At 37.5% G+C, this 25,198-nt stretch overlaps 1 protein-coding gene across 5 annotated transcripts in view; it reads left to right on the forward strand.

Annotated features, from left to right (window-relative positions):
* LOC123760617 (Shaker cognate w) overlaps positions 1 to 25,198 on the forward strand; it is a 333,004-nt gene that overhangs the window by 265,191 nt on the left and 42,615 nt on the right. For all 5 annotated transcript variants that reach the window (XR_011229265.1, XM_069328293.1, XM_069328296.1 and 2 more), the window contains exons 2-6: positions 2,286 to 2,494; positions 3,847 to 3,963; positions 12,103 to 12,237; positions 17,274 to 17,468; positions 17,842 to 18,724. Coding sequence is in view for 4 of the 5 variants with exons in the window: in XM_069328293.1 (XP_069184394.1) it covers positions 2,435 to 2,494; positions 3,847 to 3,963; positions 12,103 to 12,237; positions 17,274 to 17,468; positions 17,842 to 18,724 (1,390 nt within the window). In the remaining variant the exon portion in view is untranslated. The remainder of the gene's footprint in view (positions 1 to 2,285; positions 2,495 to 3,846; positions 3,964 to 12,102; positions 12,238 to 17,273; positions 17,469 to 17,841; positions 18,725 to 25,198) is intronic.

Raw genomic sequence — 25,198 nt, forward strand, 5'->3', positions numbered from 1 at the left:
CGGTCAGAGAACTTAAGTTCTGTCACTGGTTTCAAAGGGTGACGCTTCTGCAAGCTCTACACGGTCCTTATTGAACACAAATAAAATGAACGATCTAAATTATGTGGGAGAAACGCCTGACTGTCAGAAGAAATTTATGTTGATCCACGCGAGCCTTTGAAAGCCACATTTAAGAAGACTTATAGAGTGATCTGGTGAAGATGTAGAAGCCTTAAGAAGCAACACTCATCGGAAAGAAGGTAACGTACTTGATAGTGGAGAAGAACCGAGATGTGAGGAGTTCAACTGAACATAAGCAGCCTTAATGAGGTTAAACTTGAAAATTCAGAAGTGTTAGAACAGTTAGAACATAAATGTCTATCTTGATAGCTAGCAGAAAGATAATTTGAAGGACCTGACTGGAAGGTATGACGCATTATTCACAAATATATCTAGCCATGCCTAGACAAACAACCCTTCTGGTGTTTGATGTAGTGTGTCTATGATACAAAGTTTAAGAATAACACTTATACAAAGTCAGCCCAGACAAGAGGGAGTAAGTGAGGAAAGAGGAAAATTGGCATTTTTTTTATTTGACCTAGCATCAGTACCATGGAAACACCTCATGTGTGTTGGTGTTGAAGGGAGATAATGAGCATTGTTTTTTTGTTTTTTGGCACAGTCACTAAGTCAACGGGGTGATGAGATCAGATCCCATATCCCTGGTATACGATCGTGTGGACAAAGTAGGAAGGGCACAGATTGCCACAAATAGAGACTTGAAAGAGTTAAGCAGGTGTCGGCGTTTGTAACGACTTGCGGATTATTTCGCTATAAAATTCATCAGTGACTACATTGTAATATTTTGGAAGATCATGGCGGAAAGTGTTTAACATAATCAAATTAATCTCGCTGTACATGAGCTGATTATAAAATCTCAACGGGCTGGCATGATGTTTGAGATCATTTGAAACACAAATTTGGCAAATCAGGATGGTCTGTATTTGAAATAGCCAATGAGAGCTCACCATGCGGGAGCCCAGACAAGTGGATACTTTGGTTCCACCACCCCACGGCGGTAGGGTGGTGGAAGCTAAGGTTCTTAGCTGGGTGTGTGTGCTAGGAGTATCAGCACCTAGCTTCCTAGCACAGTGTGGGTGCTGAGAGTAGCAGCACCTAGCCTCCCAGCATATTGTGGGTGCTGGGGAGCAACATCCAAGCGTCAAGAGAGGAGTTATCCTAGGCGGGCGGCAGTCTGCTATTGAGGAAACGGCAACAAAAGGCGCTCCTTGAAACAATGACTTGAGCGCTGGGGAAGCCACTTGTGCTCTTACAAAGACCAGTGGACAGGGCGCTTGAGGGTGATGTCTAAGGTGAGGGGGCTTCAGGGTGACTCTTAGAGTGAGGACGACTCAGGGTGACTCCTAGAGTGATAGCGACTCAGGGTGACTCCTAGAGTGATAGCGACTCAGGGTGACGCCTAGCGTAAGGGCGCAGGGTGACAAGGGCGAGTATGTTGTGAGGATGCACAACATGGTTGTACTAAGGGTTGGTCGTGTTTAACAAATTTACTCTTTCTTTGTCATCATTTTTCAGACAGTTGAGAATAAAAAGGATTGGACATTCTGTAACTTTAACAAAGCCTTTGATATTGTGCCTCACTAGAGACTCGTTACAGGCGCGTGGTATTGTGGGGTTGGATTCTAAGTTGGATTAGGACTTGCTTATTTTAATTTCATTCATTTCATGTCTGTTATGCACCCCATACCAGTCCCGTGGGGGGTGTAAATGGTTACAGAGGCACATAATTGGTTCAGGAACTGAACCCCATAGTTCGTTTAGCTAAGCAAATGACAATCTTGTGAGACTGGTTGCACACTTATTAATATTGCATACATATGTAGATATATATACATGTACACAAATACATAAACATATCAATAATCTTTTCACATCACAAGTGATTCAACAAGAGGCTCACAACAGTCACTATACAAGGCACTTTACATCTATGGTGAGTCACACAGTTACTAGTCTTGCTCCACACCCACCCAACTGGGCGGCAGCTTTACAGTCATGTGCAGGCTGCACCTACAGTAACCAAATCTTGGCTAAGATTCCTGGCAGCACATCATTATGAATGAAGTACTTACACATTTCTTGAACTCCACTGATGATGTTATCTCCGAATTCCGCGATTCAGAGATAACACCATTTCTGAAGGAAGGGGGGGACAATAATATAGTGATAAAATTAGATACTTCATTGTTCTACTTTTGAATAAAATATTTTTTGTCCGTTACCAGGGAAGGAGCCGGCGGTGGGGGAGTAGCGAGGTCTCCACCACCTGACCCTCTCCTCCCCCCTTCCGCCACGCCCTCACCACCACCACGACACGCCCACGCCACGCCCTCACCGTCTCTGCTGACCACCGCGAAGGCCCGCCCACCCAGCCATGGATGCCGAGAACAGGGTGGTCCTTAACGTGGGCGGAATAAGACACGAGACGTATAAGGTAAGATGCTCTTAGTGAGGTAGGTGGGGCCCATGATGAGGTAGGTGGCGTGAAAATGAGTCAGGTGGCGTGAAAATGAGGCCTGGTGGCGTGAAAATGAGCCAGGTGGCGTGAAAATGAGTCAGGTGGTGCGAAAATGAGCCAGGTGGCGTGAAAATGAGTCAGGTGGCGTGAAAATAAGTCGGGTAAAGAAAAGTATTCAGGAACGACAAAGCAGGAAGGTGGGATGAAAATTAGACGAGTCAAAATAACTTTGTTAAATAGTTTGAAAAGTATAAATAGTTTTTAAATACAATAATTAAATAGATTTTTAAATTAAATAATAAATAGTTTGTTAAAGAAAAGAAAATCAGGCTAATTTAACGCAATTTGACTTGAAAAGTGAGACCGATTATTTCGGATGTTTTACAGAACATAAAAACGGCTGTAGCACTCTTGTGTGGCACAGGACACTATAGAGACGCTAATAGTACTGTTGTGGAGTACAAGACACTATAGAGACGCTAATAGTACTGTTGTGGAGTACAAGACACTATAGGGACGCTAATAGTACTGTTGTGTGGTACAGGACACTATAGAGACGCAAATAGTATTGTTGTGTAGTACAAGACACTATAGAGACGCTAATAGTACTGTTGTGTAGTACTCTCACAATAATTTTATCTTCACTTATCAAAGGCAATCAAAATAATCTCAGTTTTAGGCGTGGTGTTTCTGAAGAGCTTGTTGAACATGGTTTAATTGCTCCTGTTGAACAGTGGTCTACGTCCTGGCCTCACTATGTAGGATTCCGGGTTCAATCCCCAGAGGGACATAATTTTGGGGGCGAATTTCCTTCCGCCTGATGGCCCTGGTCACCTAGCAGTAAATAAATAAGTACCCAGGAGTACACAAATTGATGTGGGTTGCATCCTGGGGATGGTCAATAGTTAGCGTTGAGGAGGGTGGGGGGGGGGTCTCGATAAATATAAATACAGGCTTCCTGTCCCCGACAGTAGGAGTTGTATAATAGCAAATTCAGGCAATTGCTGTCATCATACTGGGCTGGTTAATCACAGCGTCCTCTCGAGTTGTTACAACGTGACAGAAATGATGGACTAAATTGCCCTGAACCTAACCTAACCGTTGGTCCCACGAATAGAAAACGTGACAGCCCGTCAAATGAATTTCGGCATGATTTATAGTACATTATATGTTGAACGTCGGGAATTTTTTTTTTTACGTCCTCACGATATGAGGACGTAAAATACGATATGTTATTCCAGAGGACAGGTTGGACTACTGAGCCATGGCTTGTTCAGTATAACCTCATCATGATGTGCGATATTAATGAACTTGTATGTGTATTCCAGGCTACTTTGAAAAAGATCCCTGCGACCCGTCTCTCCCGCCTGACAGAGGCTCTGGCTAATTATGATCCCATCCTCAATGAGTATTTCTTTGACCGACATCCTGGGGTGTTCGCACAGGTTAGTGAACGCGCATCTTGTCACAGCTTGATTGATCACGTGGCCACAGTTGTCAGTCTCACACTCCGCACATACTCTACTCTCTATGACCAGAATGCTTTTATACTGAAAAAACAAACATATTTCGTATTAAGTTTCATATATTGTTTTTACGGTTACTATTATTCCTTAAGAGGCCTCAGTTACCCATTAAAATTGTTATGATTTATATTTTTGTGATATTTAACCTGTAGAAAGTAAGCATGCTTACTCTTACAGAGTTTAGAGAAAGAAAACAAATAATTCAACAATTGTTTTCCCCTGTTTTGCTTTGCTAGCTGTATAAACAAATATTATTGACTCATTTATTTGGCGTTACTGGAAAGAGCAAACAAAATTCTAAATACTTACCGATTACTAAACAGTATTTTTATGTTTCCAAATACCTGTAATTGAAAAATAAAAAAATATGAATTTGGTATGTTTTAACAAATACTTCAAATATTAAAATGACCTCTTTCAGAATTTAATTTGTAATTTTGTAAAGCCTGTTCATTTGGGTATGGTGTGAACAATTAATCAAAATTAAATATAAACTAACAAAGTTCAAGTAAAAGCTCTAAATGGAGTTTTCAAATTTAAATATTTCCTGGACGAAAATGCAGTGTCATAAATTCTCAACACTATATATTTTTAATTAAATAACATTTAATATACTTTCCAATTACTTGTATTTAAATAATCTCATTATTTTTTGATTCCATAAGAAAATAAAATATTGTTGGTAACTCTCCAGTATTGCCGACACTATTCACATTATCATGTGCAACTTAAAAATGAAATAATACATAGTTAACCAATTTCATTAAAAAAAAACAAATGTAGCAAAATAAATAAGGTTTCTTGTGGTACTAAAGAAAAGGCAACCTTTTTTTTATGAAATCCTGGTCATCAAGAAGTATGTTCAGTTCATTTTTGGTACAATTAATTGAATAATTTTCCATAATTCGAAGAGAGGGGGAGGGTTGATAATTTCCCCGAACTGATTCTTTTGGTTAGACATTTATTTATGTAGTCTAGAATGATGCAAATCTTTTATTCAGTATGGCCTCCCAGAGCTAGAAATATTTACTTGCGAAGCATAGGCTAATTTTGACAGTTTCGTGAAACCCTTATTTACATTCTTTTCCGAATCATTATTTACCTCCACATTTATTTCAATTAACCAATTTTCATTCGTGTTTTTCTCGGAAGCATATAATTCGTGCGAATTTATGTGACAACATTCAAGGAGCTTAGTGTTTTTTGTTTATTTAATGTAGTCTTGGTTACAGTAGTCGGTTTTTGGAAATATAATGACGTCGTGATAACTGAGATAAGTCCTAGAGCAGAGAACGAGGCCGGGGCTAGAGAGCTCGAATGTGGGGTGACAGCGGGTAGTTCGAGTATGGCCGGAATTTGTCTGCTCTGTGGCGAGGCTGTAGCGTCTCGTGAGAGTAAGAACTAGACTCGCCGAATGTTACATTGTTGCTGGTGAATGTTGATGGTGTTGAAGAAGATCCGAAATATATGCAGAGCGTTTCACTGAACCACTACAGGAGTAAACCTGACGAAAATCCGTTGCTGTTGTTTTAGATTCAGCTACTCTGAACAAAATGTCCATGTAGCACGGGCTATATGTATATCGTGAGCCCTTAATTGAGTTCGGTTATTCGCGATAACCTTGTTGCTGTGATATTTTGGTCAAAATTTTTAAATGGAGGTGGGGTTTCCTCCTTTTCCCCTGTTTCTGTTTCGCTTCTGTTTTAGCGCACTGGTTTTAGTCTTGTTTTAATAACATTTTATTGGTGGCGGATGTAGATGCACTGTTCACTAGTGTGTCTCATTCTTCAACTGTTTTTCTAATAATTGTTGTCGCTGCGGAATTTGCATCTAATGCAGCTGCTCTCATTGGATTAATGTTAAGTTTGATGCGCAGGGCTTCAGTTGCTTCACATTCCAGTAAGTAATGCAATAGTGGCGTCTCTGCTTCTGTTCCACAGATATGACACTCTTGAACTATTGGGTTTATTACCTCCCAGCAGCACTTGTAACCAAGTCTGAGTCTGTGTATGGCTACTGCAATGTCTCTGGATATCTTTTTGCCAGGCTTGAAAGAGTAGTACCTAGTGGTTCGTTCGTACCACATCGCAGTGGATCTTCTTTCCACTACTTTGGCTCTGCGGCGACTTTTGATAGCTGGGAGTATTTTCTTCTTGATTTGCTCCTTAATAAATGTAACCAAGTCTGAGTCTGTGTATGGCTACTGCAATGTCTCTGGATATCTTTTTGCCAGGCTTGAAAGAGTAGTACCTAGTGGTTTGTTCGTACCACATCGCAGTGGATCTTCCTTCCACTACTTTGGCTCTGCGGCGACTTTTGATAGTTGGGAGTATTTTCTTCTTGATTTGCTCCTTAATCTGAAAAACTTGGAGGTATTTTAACCTGTACAACAGGTAGAGCAGTGGCAGTTTTTGCTAGTGAGTCTGCCTTTTCATTACCATCTATGCCAATGTGACTTGGTATCCAATTTAGGGTGATTGACAGTCGTAGATTGTGGGCTTCTTTTCCTATATTTGTAGGATTTCTATGATCAGATGTATATTATCTCTGTGCTGGCTGTGGACGATTCGTATTTTGACGGCTTATATTCCACGTTTCGCTTAACTTGCCAAGTTGACCATCATCTTGCTGATTACCTTTCGGCTGCCCTAATTGATTCCTGGAAACAACGGGAAAAAGGTATATAATTAATTGTAATTAAAGCACTTAGAGTAGGACTAATTGGAATGTGGAATTCGTAGGGGATAAAAAAAGACGTTGTGTGGAATTAACAGACACATATAATTGCCTGTAATGAAATTTGAGAACTTTGGAGCAACTATATTTTCTGAGGTTGGAAGAAAATGCGCTCTGATTGGGGACTTGTTTATTTTATAATGGTAAATAATAAATTAATAATAAATAAATAAATAACTTTGCAGGCAGAGTTTATATAACCTCGGCTCGTTGCGCGCGCAGCTTGGGCGGTTAAACTCGGCTTCCAGACATACGTTTTCTCTTAGAAAACCCACCGTTTTTTGGAAAAAAAAAGTGTTCTTTACCTTTAATATAACTGCTACAGTAATTTTTGCCTGACGTGCGTGATTATTTCCTTGAACTTTCGAACATTTTGTCTCTTCCCCCCCCTCTATGATATTTCTCACCTCACATCGTTCTCTCTTTTTTAGATACTACACTCTCCTTTTCATTCAATTACTATACACCCCGTACCCATCCTGTTTGTGGTAGTGGACCCCATACCCATCCACTGGACAGTAGTGGGCCCATAGCCATCCCGTGGGAGGTATTGAACCCCATATCCATCCTGTGGACGGTAGTGGAAAAATTAGAGGCATAAGAAAAAAAAGGTAGTTATTCAATTGTACAAATCTCTGGTGCGCCCCCACGTGGATTATTACATCGAGTCATGGAGACCTTATCTTCAGAAAGGCAGGGCTTTATTGGAGAAAATATTGAGGCTCAACACCGGGCAACAAAATTAATTTCAGAACTAAGTCAAGTCTCTTAACAGGACAGGTTGAGGGCCACAAGGCTAATAACACTGCAAACAAGACATGATAGGACTGATCTCGTCGAAATATTCAAAATACTGAACAATTTGGAGGACGTTGATCCAAACTTCTTCAAACGGTCAGATGGAACACAAACAAGAAACAACGATTTGAAGCTCAACAAGGTACAATGTAGAACTGATTGACTGATAATGATTAAGCCACCCAAGAGCTGGCACGGGCATGAATAGCCCGTAAATGTAGGACTGAAATCCGATGTTCTTTCCAACCCGTCCTAGACTCAAATCCATTACATCCAACGGTCGATCCCACAGACGCATTTATAAATTTTTACATGCTGTTCATTCAAAATGGGAATTTTCTCAAATATAAATTAATATTATGATATATTAGCATATTGTGCATATATAGGCATAGGTTAGGTTAGGTTCGGTGTTTAAGTTCTGTTGGTGATTATTTGTAGTATGTGGGTGAAGCATTTATAGCGTTGTGATTCGAACAAAATTCGTCAGTGAAGCACTTGTTCCGGATATGTTCGAACGTCAGCAGTTATGAATCGTGTGTAAACCGCTTTTCATTCATAAACAGGGGGTTTGGCGGGTGCATGGAATCACTTTTGGATCTTTGTTTGGAGGACGGGCTGTTTATAGCCATGTGATTCGAACAAAATTCGTCAGTGAAGCACTTGTTCTGGAAGTGTTCGAACGAAATCAGTTGTGAGTCGTGTGTAAACCGTTTTTCATTCATAAACAGGGGGTTTGGCGGGTGCATGGAATCACTTTTGGATCTTTGTTTGGAGGACGGGCTGTTTATAGCCATGTGATTCGAACAAAATTCGTCAGTGAAGCACTTGTTCTGGAAGTGTTCGAACGAAATCAGTTGTGAGTCGTGTGTAAACCGTTTTTCATTCATAAACAGGGGGTTTGGCGGGTGCATGGAATCACTTTTGGGTCTTTGTTTGGAAGACGGGTTGGCTCTTTCACCTACTGAGTTATAAACCCCTCGGAACTGTCTACCAGCCGAAAATACCAAAACTGCTGCAATGAACTTTAAAATCCAATTTGAAAAAGTCGTCAGCCACGTTATTGTGACTCCTCGTATGCAAAGTCGTCAGAACAAATGGGCGGACCTTTGATAAGCAGTCGGCTTCCTGTCATCGTCGAGGCCATTAGAGTGTAGTGGCCCCTCAGGTAAAATGGGCTCAGGAAGTGAACCCCCAAATTCATTTACTAAGCAAGTTATATCCTTGATGAGCTAGTTACACTGTTTAATGATTAGCGTACAATAGGGCTTTTGTTTCAACCTATATTCAGACCAAGTCCATTTCCATCCAGCGGTCAACCCCAAAGACGCATTCATCAATGTTAACATTCAAAACAGAACTTTTCTCAAATATATATGAATATTATTATATATTAGCATACTGTGCAAATTTAGGCTCTGGTTTGGTTAGGTGTTTAGGTCCTGTTGGCGATTATTTGTATTTGTAGTACGTGGGTGAAGCATTTACAGCGTTGTGGTTTGAACAAAAGTTGTCAGCAAAGCACTTGTTCCGGAAGTGTTCGAACGTCATCAATCGTGAGTTGTGTGAAACGTTTTCATTCATAAACGGAGTTTGGCGAGTGCTGTTATGGACTGTTATGGCGAGTAGATTATCCCAATAATATACTCACTCCAAACGTATTAGCCTAATGAGAGAAGCAAAGCTCTTCTTAGTACTAATTATGGAACTCAAACCTTTCCCTACTTCCAGTTAATATTCCTGCCAACCTTTGGAGAACGGTGAGGTGTTGCCCGAGCATATAAACAGCAGAGTAGCGAATAATAACTACGGGAGACATCTCCCGTCACGCAGGGTGCAGTCGCACCTCCACAGATCTCCAGTATCATCTATTGATACTGGAAATGGCTCAAAAGGGCCACCACATATGGGCTATTCATGCCCATGCCACCTTTTGGGTGGCTTAATCTTCATCAATCATCAATCGAATAATAACTAGTCTACTTTCAAGTGTGGTCTAGAACAGACACTTGCGAGATACTGTACTGATTCTCAGTGTGCTCAACTCACACCATTGCTCGCCAAGGTATCACCTGCATACTTCTGTATACTCGACCAAATATATACATTCTCTTAGTGTTTGTGTTTATTGTCACCATACTTTTTTTTTTTTTTGAGATATATACAAGAGTTGTTACATTCTTATACAGCCACTAGTACACGTAGCATTTCGAGCAGGTCCCTGGAATACGTTCCCCGCCGCGAAGAATCGTTTTTACAACCAAGTACCTATTTTACTGTTGAGTTAAACAGAGGCTACAGTTAAGGATTTGCGACCATTAAATCCTCCCCGGCCAGGATACGAACCCATGACAAAGCGCTCGCAGAACGCCAGGAGACGTAACATAACAATAGAACCGTTACAGAACTTTTGAATCTTTGTTTGGAGGATGGGCTGTTTGTTGCAGCCCGTCTTCCAAACAAAGACCCAAAAGTGATTCCATGCACCCGCCAAACCCCATTTATGAATGAAAAACGAGTGTAAACCGTTTTTGCACACCCATAAAAATTGTGCATTATATGCACAATCGCCGTTCGAACACTTCAGGAACAAGTGCTTTGCTGACAACTTTTGTTCGAACCACAACGCTGTAAATGCTTCACCCACGTACTACAAATACAAATAATCGCCAACATGACATAAACACCTAACCTAAACTATGCCTATACAATGGGGCCTCGACTTACGATGCTAATCCGTTCCCAGAGACGGATCGTAAGTCAAAGTGATTTTTCCCGTAAGGAATAAAGGGAATTGAATTAATCCGTTCCCCACCCTCCAAAATATTAACATACAAATACATTTTATACTGAATACAATGTTTTTCTAACTACAATACAGTACCAAAGTGTCTCTTACCTTTATGGAGGGCTCTTGATGGCGTATGGAAGATGGTGATGAGGGGGGAGAAAGAGAGTTGTTCCTGTATGGAAGGGGAGTCCCCTTCCATTATCACATCAGGCAGTGATGTTTTCTCTGGGGTACTCTCTCTCCTACGTTTTGCCTGAATACCACTAGGACCTGGTTGTGGTTCAGTGCTTGTTTGTCTCGCTACAAATTTGTCAAGAGACATTTGTTTTTCCCTTTATTTTAACATTTGGCTGTAATGATGCATCACAGTGTAATTGAATAGGTTAAGGCAACGACCTTCTGCAGCTTGATTTGGGTGAGTCGTTTCAGCAAAGGTTTGCAATTCTTCCCGTGCTGCACACATTTTCTTAATTGTTGAGGAAGACATTCTGTACTCTTGTTTCTGCTCTATGATCATCCTTACATAGGTTTTCATATGTTGAGCCTTACCACTGACTTTCCTGGGACTCATGGCATGATATATAATAATTACTTTAATGTTCAAAATGCAAAAAATCACCACAAAAGCGGAACTTCTTATAGGCGCGATCGTCACTAAGCGGGCAGCTGTAATAAACTGAGGCAGGTCGGCCGCGTGACGGGGAACCATGCGCTCAGTCGACCCGAACGTGTACCAACAAATATCGGAAGTCGACGATACCATCGGATGTCGAGTCGTATTTTTCGATGAAATTTACATCGTAACTCAAAATTATCGTAAGTAGGGGCATTCGTATGTTGAGGTGCCACTGTATATGCACAATATGGTAATATATTATAATATAAATTTATAATTGAGAAAATTCATGTTTTGAATGAACAACATGTACAAATTTATGAATGCGTCTGTGGGGTCGACTGCTGGACTTAAGTCGAAAACGGGTTGGTTTGTTGAGCATAATGGGCGTTCAAAAACTCAAAGAGTTCACGGCCCCACTCCTGTGCCAGGTAAGTCCACAACGGGCTCACCATGGCCCGTGCTACTTGGAACCATTACTTCCGAGTACCTGAATCTAAAAACAACAACAACAACAAAACTCCAGAGCTGGGAGTCAACAAACATTTACACATCTACTTGCGAAACTTGTATATCTTTTCTCAATCTTTGGCAGGTTTGTTTACATTTATTAAACATTTTGAGTACCAAAGCACTAGGAGGCTGTTTATAACAATAGTATCATTTGACGGGGAAGTTTCCATGATAGTAAAGAATAAATATAAACAAAGTCGCCAAATATTGAGAAAAATAAGTACAAGTTGGTAAAGTTCATGCGTAACTGCTTGACGGGACCACAACATTCTCGAATCTAAGCAATTTACGATTCTAGTGAGCTAGTTACTTATAATTTGTAATTTACTTAAAAAGAACCCAATACCCTTACAGTGGACGGTGGTGGAAAGTTTATTCACAACCAGAAGGAAACAATTGTCGATCTGATGCCATTTGATTAATTGCGGTTCTACCCAGAGGGAGATATACAGTCGTATTACATTACAGAAGTGGTTTTGCCAAAATGTACCTGTTAACCACCCAATTTTGAAAGAAAATAAGCTATTGAACCTTCTTCTATATTAAGTTAACATTTAATAATAACGTTATTGTGTATGATAATTTATGAAGACCTATGTTGCAGGTGCTGAATTACTATCGTACCGGCAAGCTGCACTACCCAACTGATGTATGCGGCCCACTGTTTGAGGAGGAACTGGAGTACTGGGGCTTGGACTCCAACCAGGTGGAACCCTGCTGTTGGATGACCTACACTGCGGTACGTCTTCTCACTAATACTTACTGAATACTTCTAAACAGATGTGATCAGCATCATTTGGTAAAATGTGTTACTTCAGTGTATGTATATGGTGGATTTGGAATTTGTTTGTTGGAAGATTCAGAATTTGTATGTTGATGAATTTGAATTTTTGTGTTACTGGATTTGAATTTTTCGTTGGCAGATTTGGATTTTTTGACAGATTGAAATTCTTTTGTTGGCAGATTTGCATTTTTTGGTGGATTTGATCTTTTTGCAGATTTTACATTTTTTGTTGGTGGATTTGTAATTTTTGTTGGCGAATTTTTTTTGTTGGTGGAATTAGAATTTGTTGTTGGCGGATTTGGATTATTTTTGTTGGCGGATTTGAATTTTTTTGTTGGCCTATTTGCAATTTTTGGTGGTGAATTTGAATTTTTTGTTGGCGGATTTGGATTTTTTGTTGGCGGATTTGTATATTTTTTGGTGGATTTGGATTTTTTTTGTTGGCAGAAACAGAATTTTTATGTTAGTGGATTTTAAATGTTTTCCTGGCATATTTGAATTTTATTTTGGCAATTTTTTTGTTTTTTTGTTTTTTTGCAGATGTGTTTTTTTTTTGTTGGCGAATTTGATATTTTTTTTGGCCCCGTTTAGATTTTTTGTTGGCAGAATTAGGATTTTTTGTTGACAGATTTAGAATTAGAATTTTTCAATTCACAGATTTTTTGTGGATTTAGAATTAGAATTTTTTTTGTTGGTGGATTTGATATTTTAGTTGGCAGATTTGGATATTTTTGTTGTGGATTTGTTTTATTTTTGTTGGCAAATTTGGATTTTTTTTTATTGGCAGAATTAGAATTTTTTGTTGGCAGATTTGAATTGTTTGTTGATGGATTTGGATTTTTTTTGTTGGCAGATTCTGATTTTTTTTAATTAGTGGTTTTGGAAATTTTTTTGTTGGCAGATTCTGATTTTTTTAATTAGTGGATTTGACTTTTTTATTGGTGGATTCTAATTTTTGTTGGAAGATTTGGATTTTTTTGCTGACAGATTCCAAATTTGTCAGTGACGGTGGGAGGATGGGGAATTAGCCTCGGCTACCATCCTCTTTTGTCCGATCATGATGGTCGAGTGGTTAAGGGATCCTGTACATCAGTTGCAGAGTGCTTCTGGCAGTATGGGTTCGAGTCACTTCTGGGGTGTGAGTTTTCAGTTATATATATACAGTATATATATATATATATATATATATATGTCGTACCTAGTAGCCAGAACTCACTTCTCAGCCTACTATTCAAGGCCCGATTTGCCTAATAAGCCAAGTTTTCCTGAATTAATATATTTACTATAATTTTTTTCTTATGAAATGATAAAGCAACCCTTTTCTCTATGTATGAGGTCAATTTTTTTTTATTGGAGTTAAAATTAACGTAGATATATGACCGAACCTAACCAACCCTACCTAACCTAACCTAACCTATATTTATAGGTAAGGTTAGGTTAGGTAGCCAAAAAAAGCTAGGTTAGGTTAGGTTAGGTAGGTTAGGTAGACGAAAAAACATTAATTCATGAAAACTTGGCTTATTAGGCAAATCGGGCCTTGAATAGTAGGCTGAGAAGTGCGTTCTGGCTATTAGGTACGACATATATATATATATATATATATATATATATATATATATATGTCGTACCTAGTAGCCAGAACGCACTTCTCGGCCTACTATGCAAGGCCCGATTTGTCTAATAAGCCAAATTTTCCTGAATTAATATATTCTCTCTAATTTTTTTCTTACGAAATGATAAAGCTACCCATTTCATTACGTATGAGGTCAATTTTTTTTTATTGGAGCTAAAAATAAAGTAGATATATGGCCGAACCTAACCAACCCTACCTAACCTAACCTAACCTATCTTTATAGGTTAGGTTAGGTTAGGTAGCCGAAAAAGTTAGGTTAGGTTAGGTTAGGTAGGTTAGGTAGTCGAAAAGCAAATAATTCATGAAAACTTGGCTTATTAGGCAAATCGGGCCTTGCATAGTAGGCATAGAAGTGCGTTCTGGCTACTAGGTACGACATATATATATATATATATATATATATATATATATATATATATATATATATATATATATACTATATATATATATATATATATATATACTATATATATATATATATATATATATACTATATATATATATATATATATATACTATATATATATACTATATATATATACTATATATATATATATACTATATATATATACTATATATATATATATATATATATATATACTATATATATATATATATATATATATATATATATATATATACTATATATATATATATATATATATAATATATATATATATATATATATATATATATATATATATATATATATATATATATGTCGTACCTAGTAGCCAGAACTCACTTCTCAGCCTACTATTCAAGGCCCGATTTGCCTAATAAGCCAAGTTTTCCTGAATTAATATATTTACTATAATTTTTTTCTTATGAAATGATAAAGCAACCCTTTTCTCTATGTATGAGGTCAATTTTTTTTTATTGAGGTTAAAATTAACGTAGATATATGACCGAACCTAACCAACCCTACCTAACCTAACCTAACCTATATTTATAGGTAAGGTTAGGTTAGGTAGCCAAAAAAAGCTAGGTTAGGTTAGGTTAGGTAGGTTAGGTAGACGAAAAAACATTAATTCATGAAAACTTGGCTTATTAGGCAAATCGGGCCTTGAATAGTAGGCTGAGAAGTGCGTTCTGGCTATTAGGTACGACATATATATATATATATATATATATATATATATATATATATATATATATATATATATATATATATATATATATATATATATAGCGGGTTAAGGCGTACCTGTTATGCCAGTTGCTGGAAGGCTTCTGTGCTGGCTAGGGTTCGAGTCACCTGGTGGGAAAGTGTTCTAAAGTTCTATACTTCACTCTCGTGTTTAGGAGAGTTGTGCCTTAAGCATAGACACTGTGTCTTCCCATATTAACAGGGACTTGATGAAATTAACGTCTAAATGACCCCTCACTTGCTCTAGTGCTCTTGGGAGGTGGTGATCTTTTGTGTATTTAAATACTCCGAAATTACCATCTCTTTTAAGGGTCTGAGCGGGTGGTGGAGCGGGTTAAGGCGTACCTGTTATGCCAGTTGCTGGAAGGCTTCTGTGCTGGCTAGGGTTCGAGTCACCTGGTGGGAAAGTGTTCTAAAGTTATATATATATATATATATATATATATATATATATATATATATATATATATATATATATATATATATATATATATATATATATATATATATATATATATATATATATATATATATATATATATATATATTGCAATTTTTATATTATATTATTTTTTATATTGCAATTAAATATATATATTGCAATTTACAGTCTCCGTGGTGTAGTGGTAAGACACTCGCCTAGCGTTCCGCGAGCGCTATGTCATGGGTTCGTATCCTGGCCGGGGAGGATTGGGCGCAATTCCTTAGCTGTAGCCTCTGTTTAACGCAACAGTAAAATGTGTACTTGGATGAAAAAACGATTCTTCGCGGCGGGGATCGTATTCCAGGGACCTGCCCGAAACGCTACGCGTACTAGTGGCTGTACGAGAATGTAACAACTCTTGTATATATCTCAAAAAAAAAAAAAATATATATATATATATAAATATAAATATATATATATATATATATATATATATATATATATATATATAAATATATATATATATATATATATATATATATATATATATATATATATATATATATATATATATATATATAAATATATATAAATATATATATATATATATATATATATATATATATATATATATATATATATATATATATTGGTGTATACTGGCAGCAGGTTTTCTTTCAAACATGTTTCATTGAATATGACCGCATATTCTGTATTTATTATTTTCTGGTTTAGGGCTTCTATCCCTCTAACTATTTTCTTAGCATCAGGGCTTAATTGAAATAGGAGTTCTCCAAAACTCATTTTCGTACTTTTAAGGTGAAGAAAAGAAGTGATTTACTATAGAGTGTATTACACTTATTTGTATAATTTGCACGACGTTTCGAACCTCCATGGTTCATTCTCAAGTGAACAGATCTTACAATACTAGTTGATTTTATACCCGCATTAGGTCAGGTGATAATACAATGAAGGTGAAAACATGGGGGGATACATAAGGGATAAACATAGGGGCTGCAGAAGGCTTATTGGCCCATACGAGGCATCTCCTATCTAAACACAAAGATTAATCCAGTGTAATTGGCCTGTTATGTTGGACATTGTCTTCTGTGTTGGCATCGATATGTTCTTGTCTTGTCCTTACTCTCATGGTGGGTAGAGTAAATATATATATATATATATATATATATATATATATATATATATATATATATATTATACACTGAATAAGCCCTTAGTTATCTGCAAATGTCATAGATGTTAATGAATCCGTAATAATAATAATCCTAAACATTATAATTTCATCATATATATGTACAATATATATGTACTGTTTCTTTAGAGTTGTCAGAAGCACTACTATCACTATAGTACTGCATATTGTACATGTAGTCCCCGTGGTCCCTGGTACAGTGGTCTTTGTGGTGCAGTGGTAGAGCACTCACCCAGTGCTTCGTGAGCGCTTTGGCCTAGGCTCGTATCCTGGCCAGGGAGGATTGACTGGGTGGCAATCCTTAACTGTAGCCTCTGTTCACCCAGCAGTGAATGGGTACCTGGTTGTTAAATGATTTGGCGGGTCGTATTCTGGGGAAAAATTTGGATTAAGGACCAGCCCAAAACACTATGCGTGCTAGTGGTTTTACAAGAATGTAACAACTCTTTTATATATAAATAAAAATAATAGAAAATTGTAGACTTTATAATAAAACTGCTGTATATATTTTAAAAATAAACTGAATAAAAAGCCTATGTTTATTGCTACTGATTGAGTCTTTGCTCCACAGCATCGAGACACACAAGAGACATTGGCTGTGCTGGACCGACTTGATCTGGACACAGATAAGCCTAGCGAGGAGGAATTAGCAAGAAAGTTTGGTTTTGAAGATGATTACTTCTCTGGAAACCTTTCATGGTGGCAGAAGACAAAACCAAAATTATGGTCTCTCTTTGATGAGCCATACTCCTCTCAAGCTGCAAAGGTAAAATCATTGTAACATAACTAGACTTAACAGGAATTTTATTTTAATGGTTATTTTGGATTGTCAAACAGAGGAGAGAGACTGAAGTCAGCCATAAAGTTAAAAATGATCTGATTATGCACATATGTGATGTGAGTATACACAAAGTAAAGAGTTCTTGACTATGGAATATAATTCACTGGTTAAGAGAAACATTTAACTATACTGTACTTTTGTGCTTTGTGGTTGGCACAGGTGGCTCACAAGCATGCAGTCCTGAGCATAGTTCCTATGCTACCTTATTCTTTTCATATTTAATGATAGTATTATGTGTGCCTGTTTAACATTTTGTATCTTACTTCCAAAGTATACTAATCTTTGTGTCTTGGTGCAGGTGATTGGTGTGATATCGGTGTTCTTCATCTGCGTGTCTATCTTATCGTTCTGTCTGAAGACACACCCAGATATGAGAGTGCCAGTTATAGAAAATGTGACAGTGATGACAGCTGAGAATACTACAGCTTGGACACTTGACAAAAAAGCTACTAATGCTCATGAAGCATTCTTTTATATAGAGTGTGTGTGTAACACGTGGTTTACCTTTGAAATATTAATAAGATTAATTGCGTCTCCGAACAAGTTTATGTTTCTTAAAGCATCAGTAAATATGATTGATTTTATTGCTACATTAAGCTTCTATGTGGACATTCTCCTTCAGAAGTTTGCTTCACATTTGGAAAATGCAGACATTCTTGAGTTCTTTAGCATCATTCGAATCATGAGGTTATTCAAATTAACGCGGCACTCCTCAGGACTCAAGATCCTGATACAGACGTTCAGAGCATCAGCGAAAGAGTTAACCTTACTTGTGTTTTTCCTGGTGCTGGGCATCGTGATATTTGCCTCTCTGGTGTACTATGCTGAGAGGATACAGGCAAACCCACACAATGACTTTAACAGTATCCCACTTGGTCTATGGTGGGCATTGGTCACTATGACCACTGTAGGTTATGGTGATATGGCACCCAAGACTTATGTGGGGATGTTTGTAGGTGCCCTATGTGCTCTGGCTGGTGTATTGACGATTGCATTGCCAGTGCCTGTCATCGTGTCGAACTTTGCCATGTACTACAGCCACACTCAAGCAAGAGCCAAACTTCCGAAGAAAAGGCGGCGAGTCCTACCTGTGGAGCATGTTCGCGTTGGACCAATTGGTCCTGCACCGAAATGTGGAGGAGGACCCAATGACATGAATCGAGGCCCAGGACCAAAGATGGGTAAGTTAGTTTAGCACAAGTTTGTTCAAATGATGGTATACCATTTCAAGATCTTCACATTCATCACTACCATCATCACCAATCCTCTTCTGTACCATGCTCTTGATCTGTCCATCCCACCTTTGTCAGTAATGGCCCTTGTAGTAAACCAGTAGGTTACTCATCCTTTTTTCATTTCAGTACTGACACATAGTATCTTTTGTTAATTAAAACTGATAAATTATAAGTACATACCAGAACTAGTGTGCATTAATTCATTAATGTCACTTACAAAAGTAGTCATAGTTCTAACAACAAATACAGCAACAACACTTAAAATTTGCTATTAGTGTTAACACTTACACTATATGAGGCACCGGCACTCACTCGGCAGCAAGAAGTGTTAAGATAAATGTTTATTTACATGATCCACACTGTAATAGTACCATACATCATCAAATCCAGCTATACAAGCTTTAATATATTAACACATTATCATTATTCATTACAACGAGTAAAATAACTAATATATATATATATATATATAATATGTATGTGTGTGTGTATGTGTGTGTGTGTGTGTGTAAATCATGAAAATTAACACGTGATGAAAAATGTGACAGTGTCAGACCACGGAGGAAGAATTGAAACAGGAATTTCCTTAAGTACTTTTGTATATTAATACATCTTCAGATGTATTAATATACATCTGAAGGAATACCCTTCAGAAGGAATCGAAGATGATTCCTTCTGAAGATATATTAATATACGAAAGTACTTAAGGAAATATCTGTTTCACTTCCTCCTTTGTGGTCTGACACTGTCATATATATATATATATATATATATATATATATGTATACACATACAGTATATATATAATATATGCAACAATGATCACAAAAACACTGATCCAAGTATGCGGAAAACCACACATGAAAAATAGAGAATGCTTAATGCATTTTCGGCTTAATTTGCCTTTATCAGAGCAAAGTAGAATGAAGCTTCATTCCTTCATTCTACTTTGCTCTGATGAAGGCGAATTAAGCTGAAAATGCATTAAGCATTTTCTATTTTTCACATGTGGTCTTTCTGCATATATATATATATATATATATATATATATATATATATATATATATATATATATATATATATATATATATATATATATATATATATATATATATATATAATATGTGTATATATATATATATATATATTATATATATATATATATATATATATATATATATATATATATATATATATATATATATATATATATATATATATATGTTACATACATACTAGATGGTGTACTAGTTATACCCAACTCTCTCCCTGTCTTCTTTTCCCTTCTCCCCTCTCTCCCCCTTCCTCCTATTCACTCTGCCTCCCTCCCTCCCTTCTATTCTCTCTGCCTCTCTCCTTCTCTCCTATTCTCTCTGCCCCTCTTTCTCTACCTCCTTCCTGTTCTCTCTGCCTCCCTTTTACCCCATTTTATCTGCCTCTATCTCCCCCCCTCTCTCCCATTTTCTCAGCATTCCTCCATCCCCCATCCCTCCCTCCCATTCTCTCTACCTATCTCCTCCCTCCAATGTTCTCTGCCTATTCCTCCCTCACCTTCTCTGCCTTTCTCCCATTTTCCCTGCCTCCCTCCTTCACATTATATATGCCTATATCCCCCCCTCCTCCTCCTGTTCTCTTTTCCTCTCCATCTCTCTACTTCTCTCCCATTCTCTCTGCCTCGCTCCCTCCTTCCCATTTTCTCTAACTGGGCAAAAATGCTAGAATAATGTTTAATGAACTTAATCGATGCTGAATCAATGTTATTGGCGTTGAATCAACATTAATGACATTTATTAAACATAGATAACAGCAATAAAATTGGTTTTAACACACCATGGACAATCAAACCCACATTTCATACTTCATAGGAGTTGTTGGGATTCAAAATACGAGCCAATTCTTCACAAAGAGCATCATGGGCATCAAATCCCAACCATCCTATGACACTCCCCATACAATCACAAATCATCATAAAAAGTTCCGCAAGGCTATTGCTAAGCATGTAGCCTCCAACCTCGGACATAGAGACAGACATTTTTTTAAACATACAAAGTGGAACCTCAATTCAATGAGCTTCTATTGCGGGTCTCCATTTGGAACATCATTTTCCAGGTTTGATTTACTCACACGATTCGATGAACAAGAGTTCACTGAGCCTAGGGATGTACAGATTTGTTTAGGATGTTGGGACAAAGTTCAGAGACTGTTGAAAAAGTTGCCTATCATACCATAGGATAGATGAAAAATTTCCTTAGTAAAAATCAGTCCATAGTGTGAGTATTATGAGCTTATAAATGTTTACACTCTTAATAGGGCACCAATCACTTACAAAATGAGTTAGGATCTTTGGAAAAGCCTTTGAGCATTTTAAAGGAAAAATCTATGGTTCTCTTTTTATTTTCAGTTGCAAAGGTTTTCCTTTGGTAAAATATGAGGCCTTTTTTCTTTGAAAATGAGACAGCTAGGCTAGGGCATGGGAAATATATTGTTAAATCTCTTTACAGACAGGTTTTCTTGGTAGCTATTTTTCATATGACAAGTTAAAATTAAAATTTTGCTCAGTGAAATCAGCCCATAGAGCATGGGAAGAATTAAGGTATGAATGGTTATGTTTTAATTAATATGACTCCAATCACGTTTTTAATGATTTTCATAGCTGACACAGCATTGCAAGAAACAGTTATGGCACTATATTGTGTAAAGAAATTCATGCAAATGCCTCCTGGAGGCATTTCTAGTTGCAGTGAATCCCTCATTACAACAAATTGGGGTTGGTTCCATATAGTTTGTTGAATTGAGGTTATAGTGTACTAGAAGGGGTATAATGGCAGTGTCTGAGACAGTCTATCACCACCACCCCACAGCCCCCCCCCCTCTGCCCACCCTTCCTTTTCCCACAAGCCTGGTAGCCATCATCAGCCAGATCCCTACACCCACATATAATCCAGCTAAACGATTCAACACTATACTGATTCCTTATGTATAGCCTCACCCAAGTTCTCACATGTAACATAGGGATATGCGAGTGTCACAGGTTAATCATGGTCAGCCCAAGTGGCATGGTTTGAGAAATATTGGCATCTTAATTGCCCCTGCCTATTGATTTTCATTGAGTCTGAAATACAATCAGGGGTTGAGAAAAGTGTAGAGTTTTATGCTTCTACTTCTACCATTTACCCAGGTGAAATGTGAGATAAAAGAGAGGAGACAGGAGAGAGAGGGAGGAGAGGGGGAAGGGGATGGCAGGAGGAGAGATGGAAAAAGAGGGAGATGTTATGGGAAAGAGAGGGAGGAGAGGGGAGGGAGGAGAGGGGAGAGTAGAGAAGGGAGAGAGGTGAGAGAAGAGGGGAGATTGGAAGAAATGGTGGAGAGGGAGGGGAGATTTTGTGGAGAGAGGGGGGTAAGACAGAAAAAAGGGTGGAGAGGGATTTTAAGAAGGAGAAAGCTGGGGATGGTAGAGAGGGGAGAAAAGGGAAGATAGGAGGGGGGGGGGGCATTTGGAGGAAAGGAGGAGATAGGGAGGGAGAGAGAGATCCAGGCATAGTTGGGTACTCCATCTCATTTTATATATATATATATATATATATTTTATATATATATATATAATATATATAATATATATAATGTATGTGTGTGTGTGTGTGTGTGTATATATATATAATCAAGATGGGTAAAGCTACACTGAGGAATGCTGGCATTTACATTACATGGGTCAGTAAAATGTGTATAAACAAAGAAAATAAAATGAGAAGATTAAACAAATATACAAAATATGATAATATAATATTTATTTTAATGAAGATATGAACACACACATTTAAAAACCATAAGAAGGAAATGATTATTGACATGGCAAGATTTGAATAACTACTTTCATTGCTCCAACACATTGTACTTACAGTATAATAAAAGTACAATTATTACCCATCAAAAATGATATCTACGTACTTTAACACAATATCATTCAACATTTTTTCACAATAAATGCTGTTAGCATTAGGGTCTTTTCTAAGATTTATCTTCTACAGTACAGCACTGTCAAGGACATTTGGCAGAAGCTTACTTCTACTTTCACAACAACTATCAACACTAATTCATTTGGCAAAACACTGGTTTAATAGTCCAAACATCCTCCTCTTCATTCCTTCCTTGTAATTTTATTTTTACCTTATTTTATTTGGCTTTTTTATAATCTGACCTATGTTCTATTTGTGTTGCTGTAGCTTTGGAGTGTAATTCCCACCAACCCATTTGCTTGTGAAACCTCATGGGAGTTTGCAGTCCCATTCCTTTTGTCTTGCATGTCTTAAGAAGCTGTGTGCCATATCCTTGACCCATCCACCTACCTCCCAGCAGAGCAGAGGGTCAAGCTCAGGTGGACAAGCATTTCTTAGTCCAAGATATGAAGTTAACTTTTGCTGTGAGTAGTGTGTAAAATGTTGCTGTGTTAGCGAGTTTTGGTGGGGGTTACAGATGTGCTTAAATGCTCACTGTTGGCTAATAATTGTAATTTTTATCACCCACACTACTGCTGCTTGGTATGCTGTCATTCACTGTGTATAGATGGATGCTCTAATGATACTGTTCTTGTCTTAGCCAATCAGAATTTTTATTTTGTACAGATATTCAAGTTATCATATATCTTAACAGTAAAAACTAGATGGTTGATTCTGAACTAAGTTCTTTTCAGGAATTATTAAAAAATTATTAAAAGTACAGGATTTCAAATAATTTCTATAATGTGAAAGGATTCATTACTCACAATTAGTCTTGAACAAATTTCCTGCTGTTATATCTAGCTTGATAATGATAGTATCATTAATAAGTCTCCATTACTTAGACCTCTGAACATCTTTGACCGAGATGAATTCCAGCACTGATCACCCTCTTGTAAATAGAGACCCTGTGTTTGTTAGTCCTGGTTCTGCACTCTTCATTATAAGTCCTTATTAATGATCCATTAATATAGTCTTTAGCCTGTTTCCCTGCCTAGCATTCCCAGTAAATGAGGCCTTATATGGTGATCTTCATTTGGACTTATTCTAGTAGAACTGGCTGTTTTATTCCCCTACTCACTTGATGTGTGCGTCTAGAAGTAACCCAGATGGATGTGTATCATTTCCTTAACACTCTCGCATTCCAATACCCAGTCATTTTTTACTCGTGTTTTGATGACATAGGCTGCAGCATTAACTTCAAATATGTATATAAAATACATATTTTATCATTACATGCATCCAAGCATTGGAATTGAGCACCAGACAGCTGAGGATCCGTAAACAGTAATACAGACTAAAATTATTTTAACATTTGTATTCAGTACATCACCTACCTATGCATTCCTTGTTCACTTGAGAAGCATAAATATTTAATCTAAATGTGACTCCCGATGCACACATAGGAAAATAAAGGAAGTGACAATGTCTTAACTGTCCTGGACCATTATCAAGTCATGTAAAGAGTGGTAGAGGGTAGAGAAAGTAAATATATAAGGTAAGACTGTGAAGTGAAAGGTGAAAAAGAGTCAAGTATACCATAGAAGATAATGGGAATAAGTAAAACTGCAAAAGGCCTAATGACAAAGGGAAAGAAGTGAAATAGAGACAAAAGAGATAGCAACATAAGAGAAAGAAGAAAAGAGAGCCTAGTGGAGCTAAAGCTAAGTCAGATCTCATTTGTTAAGAATATTGGAGTGTTTACTATGTACTGAGAAAGGTAAGAGTCAACTGCAACAAAGATTCATGTTGAGCATGTTGTGTATGAGGGGCGATTCGACAAGAAAGAGTATTGCCTTTCTTAGTATACTGTATGCTAGTTAATTACTCTAACCTTCTTAACAAATGAGATCAGAATTAGCTTTAATCCCCTTTAACCTCCCTTTCCTTTCTCTCTCTAATGTTGCTTTCACTTTTGTCTGTATTTCACCTTTCCCTTCTCCATTAGGCCTTCTGCTAAGGAGGCCTTTGTGTTCATTCATCTCCTGAAAGTAACTTCCTTACCCTTTCATTCATGCCACAGCCCTCAACCATTGAACTGATCGTTGGTCGAGTGTTACGAATAAAAACTGCGTAGTATTAAGTGTATCTTATCCTCAAGGCTTTCCTCCCTATTACCATAGGTGAGAAATGGCTCTTGCTATATTGGCCACAGATGCTCAATTCATGGGCACTTAATGGAACAAAAAGCTGTACTTTATTTTTCCAATAGCATTGACCCATTTACAGTCTTATACACCATCATAGATGTCCCGATTTACAGGATGATCCCAAATCTTAATTTTCCAATCCTTGGTGAATCTGATATTTATTACATCACTCATCATATGTCTTTTTGTTCTTATATTAGCATCTTGAGTGATGTTGAGGGCTTGTTGACTGTTGTGCACCATAGATGGTGCCTAAGGTCTTCTTAGCTTGGTGCCTT

This window comes from Procambarus clarkii, chromosome 21, assembly GCF_040958095.1.
Source record: "Procambarus clarkii isolate CNS0578487 chromosome 21, FALCON_Pclarkii_2.0, whole genome shotgun sequence".
Lineage (NCBI taxonomy): Eukaryota > Metazoa > Arthropoda > Malacostraca > Decapoda > Cambaridae > Procambarus > Procambarus clarkii.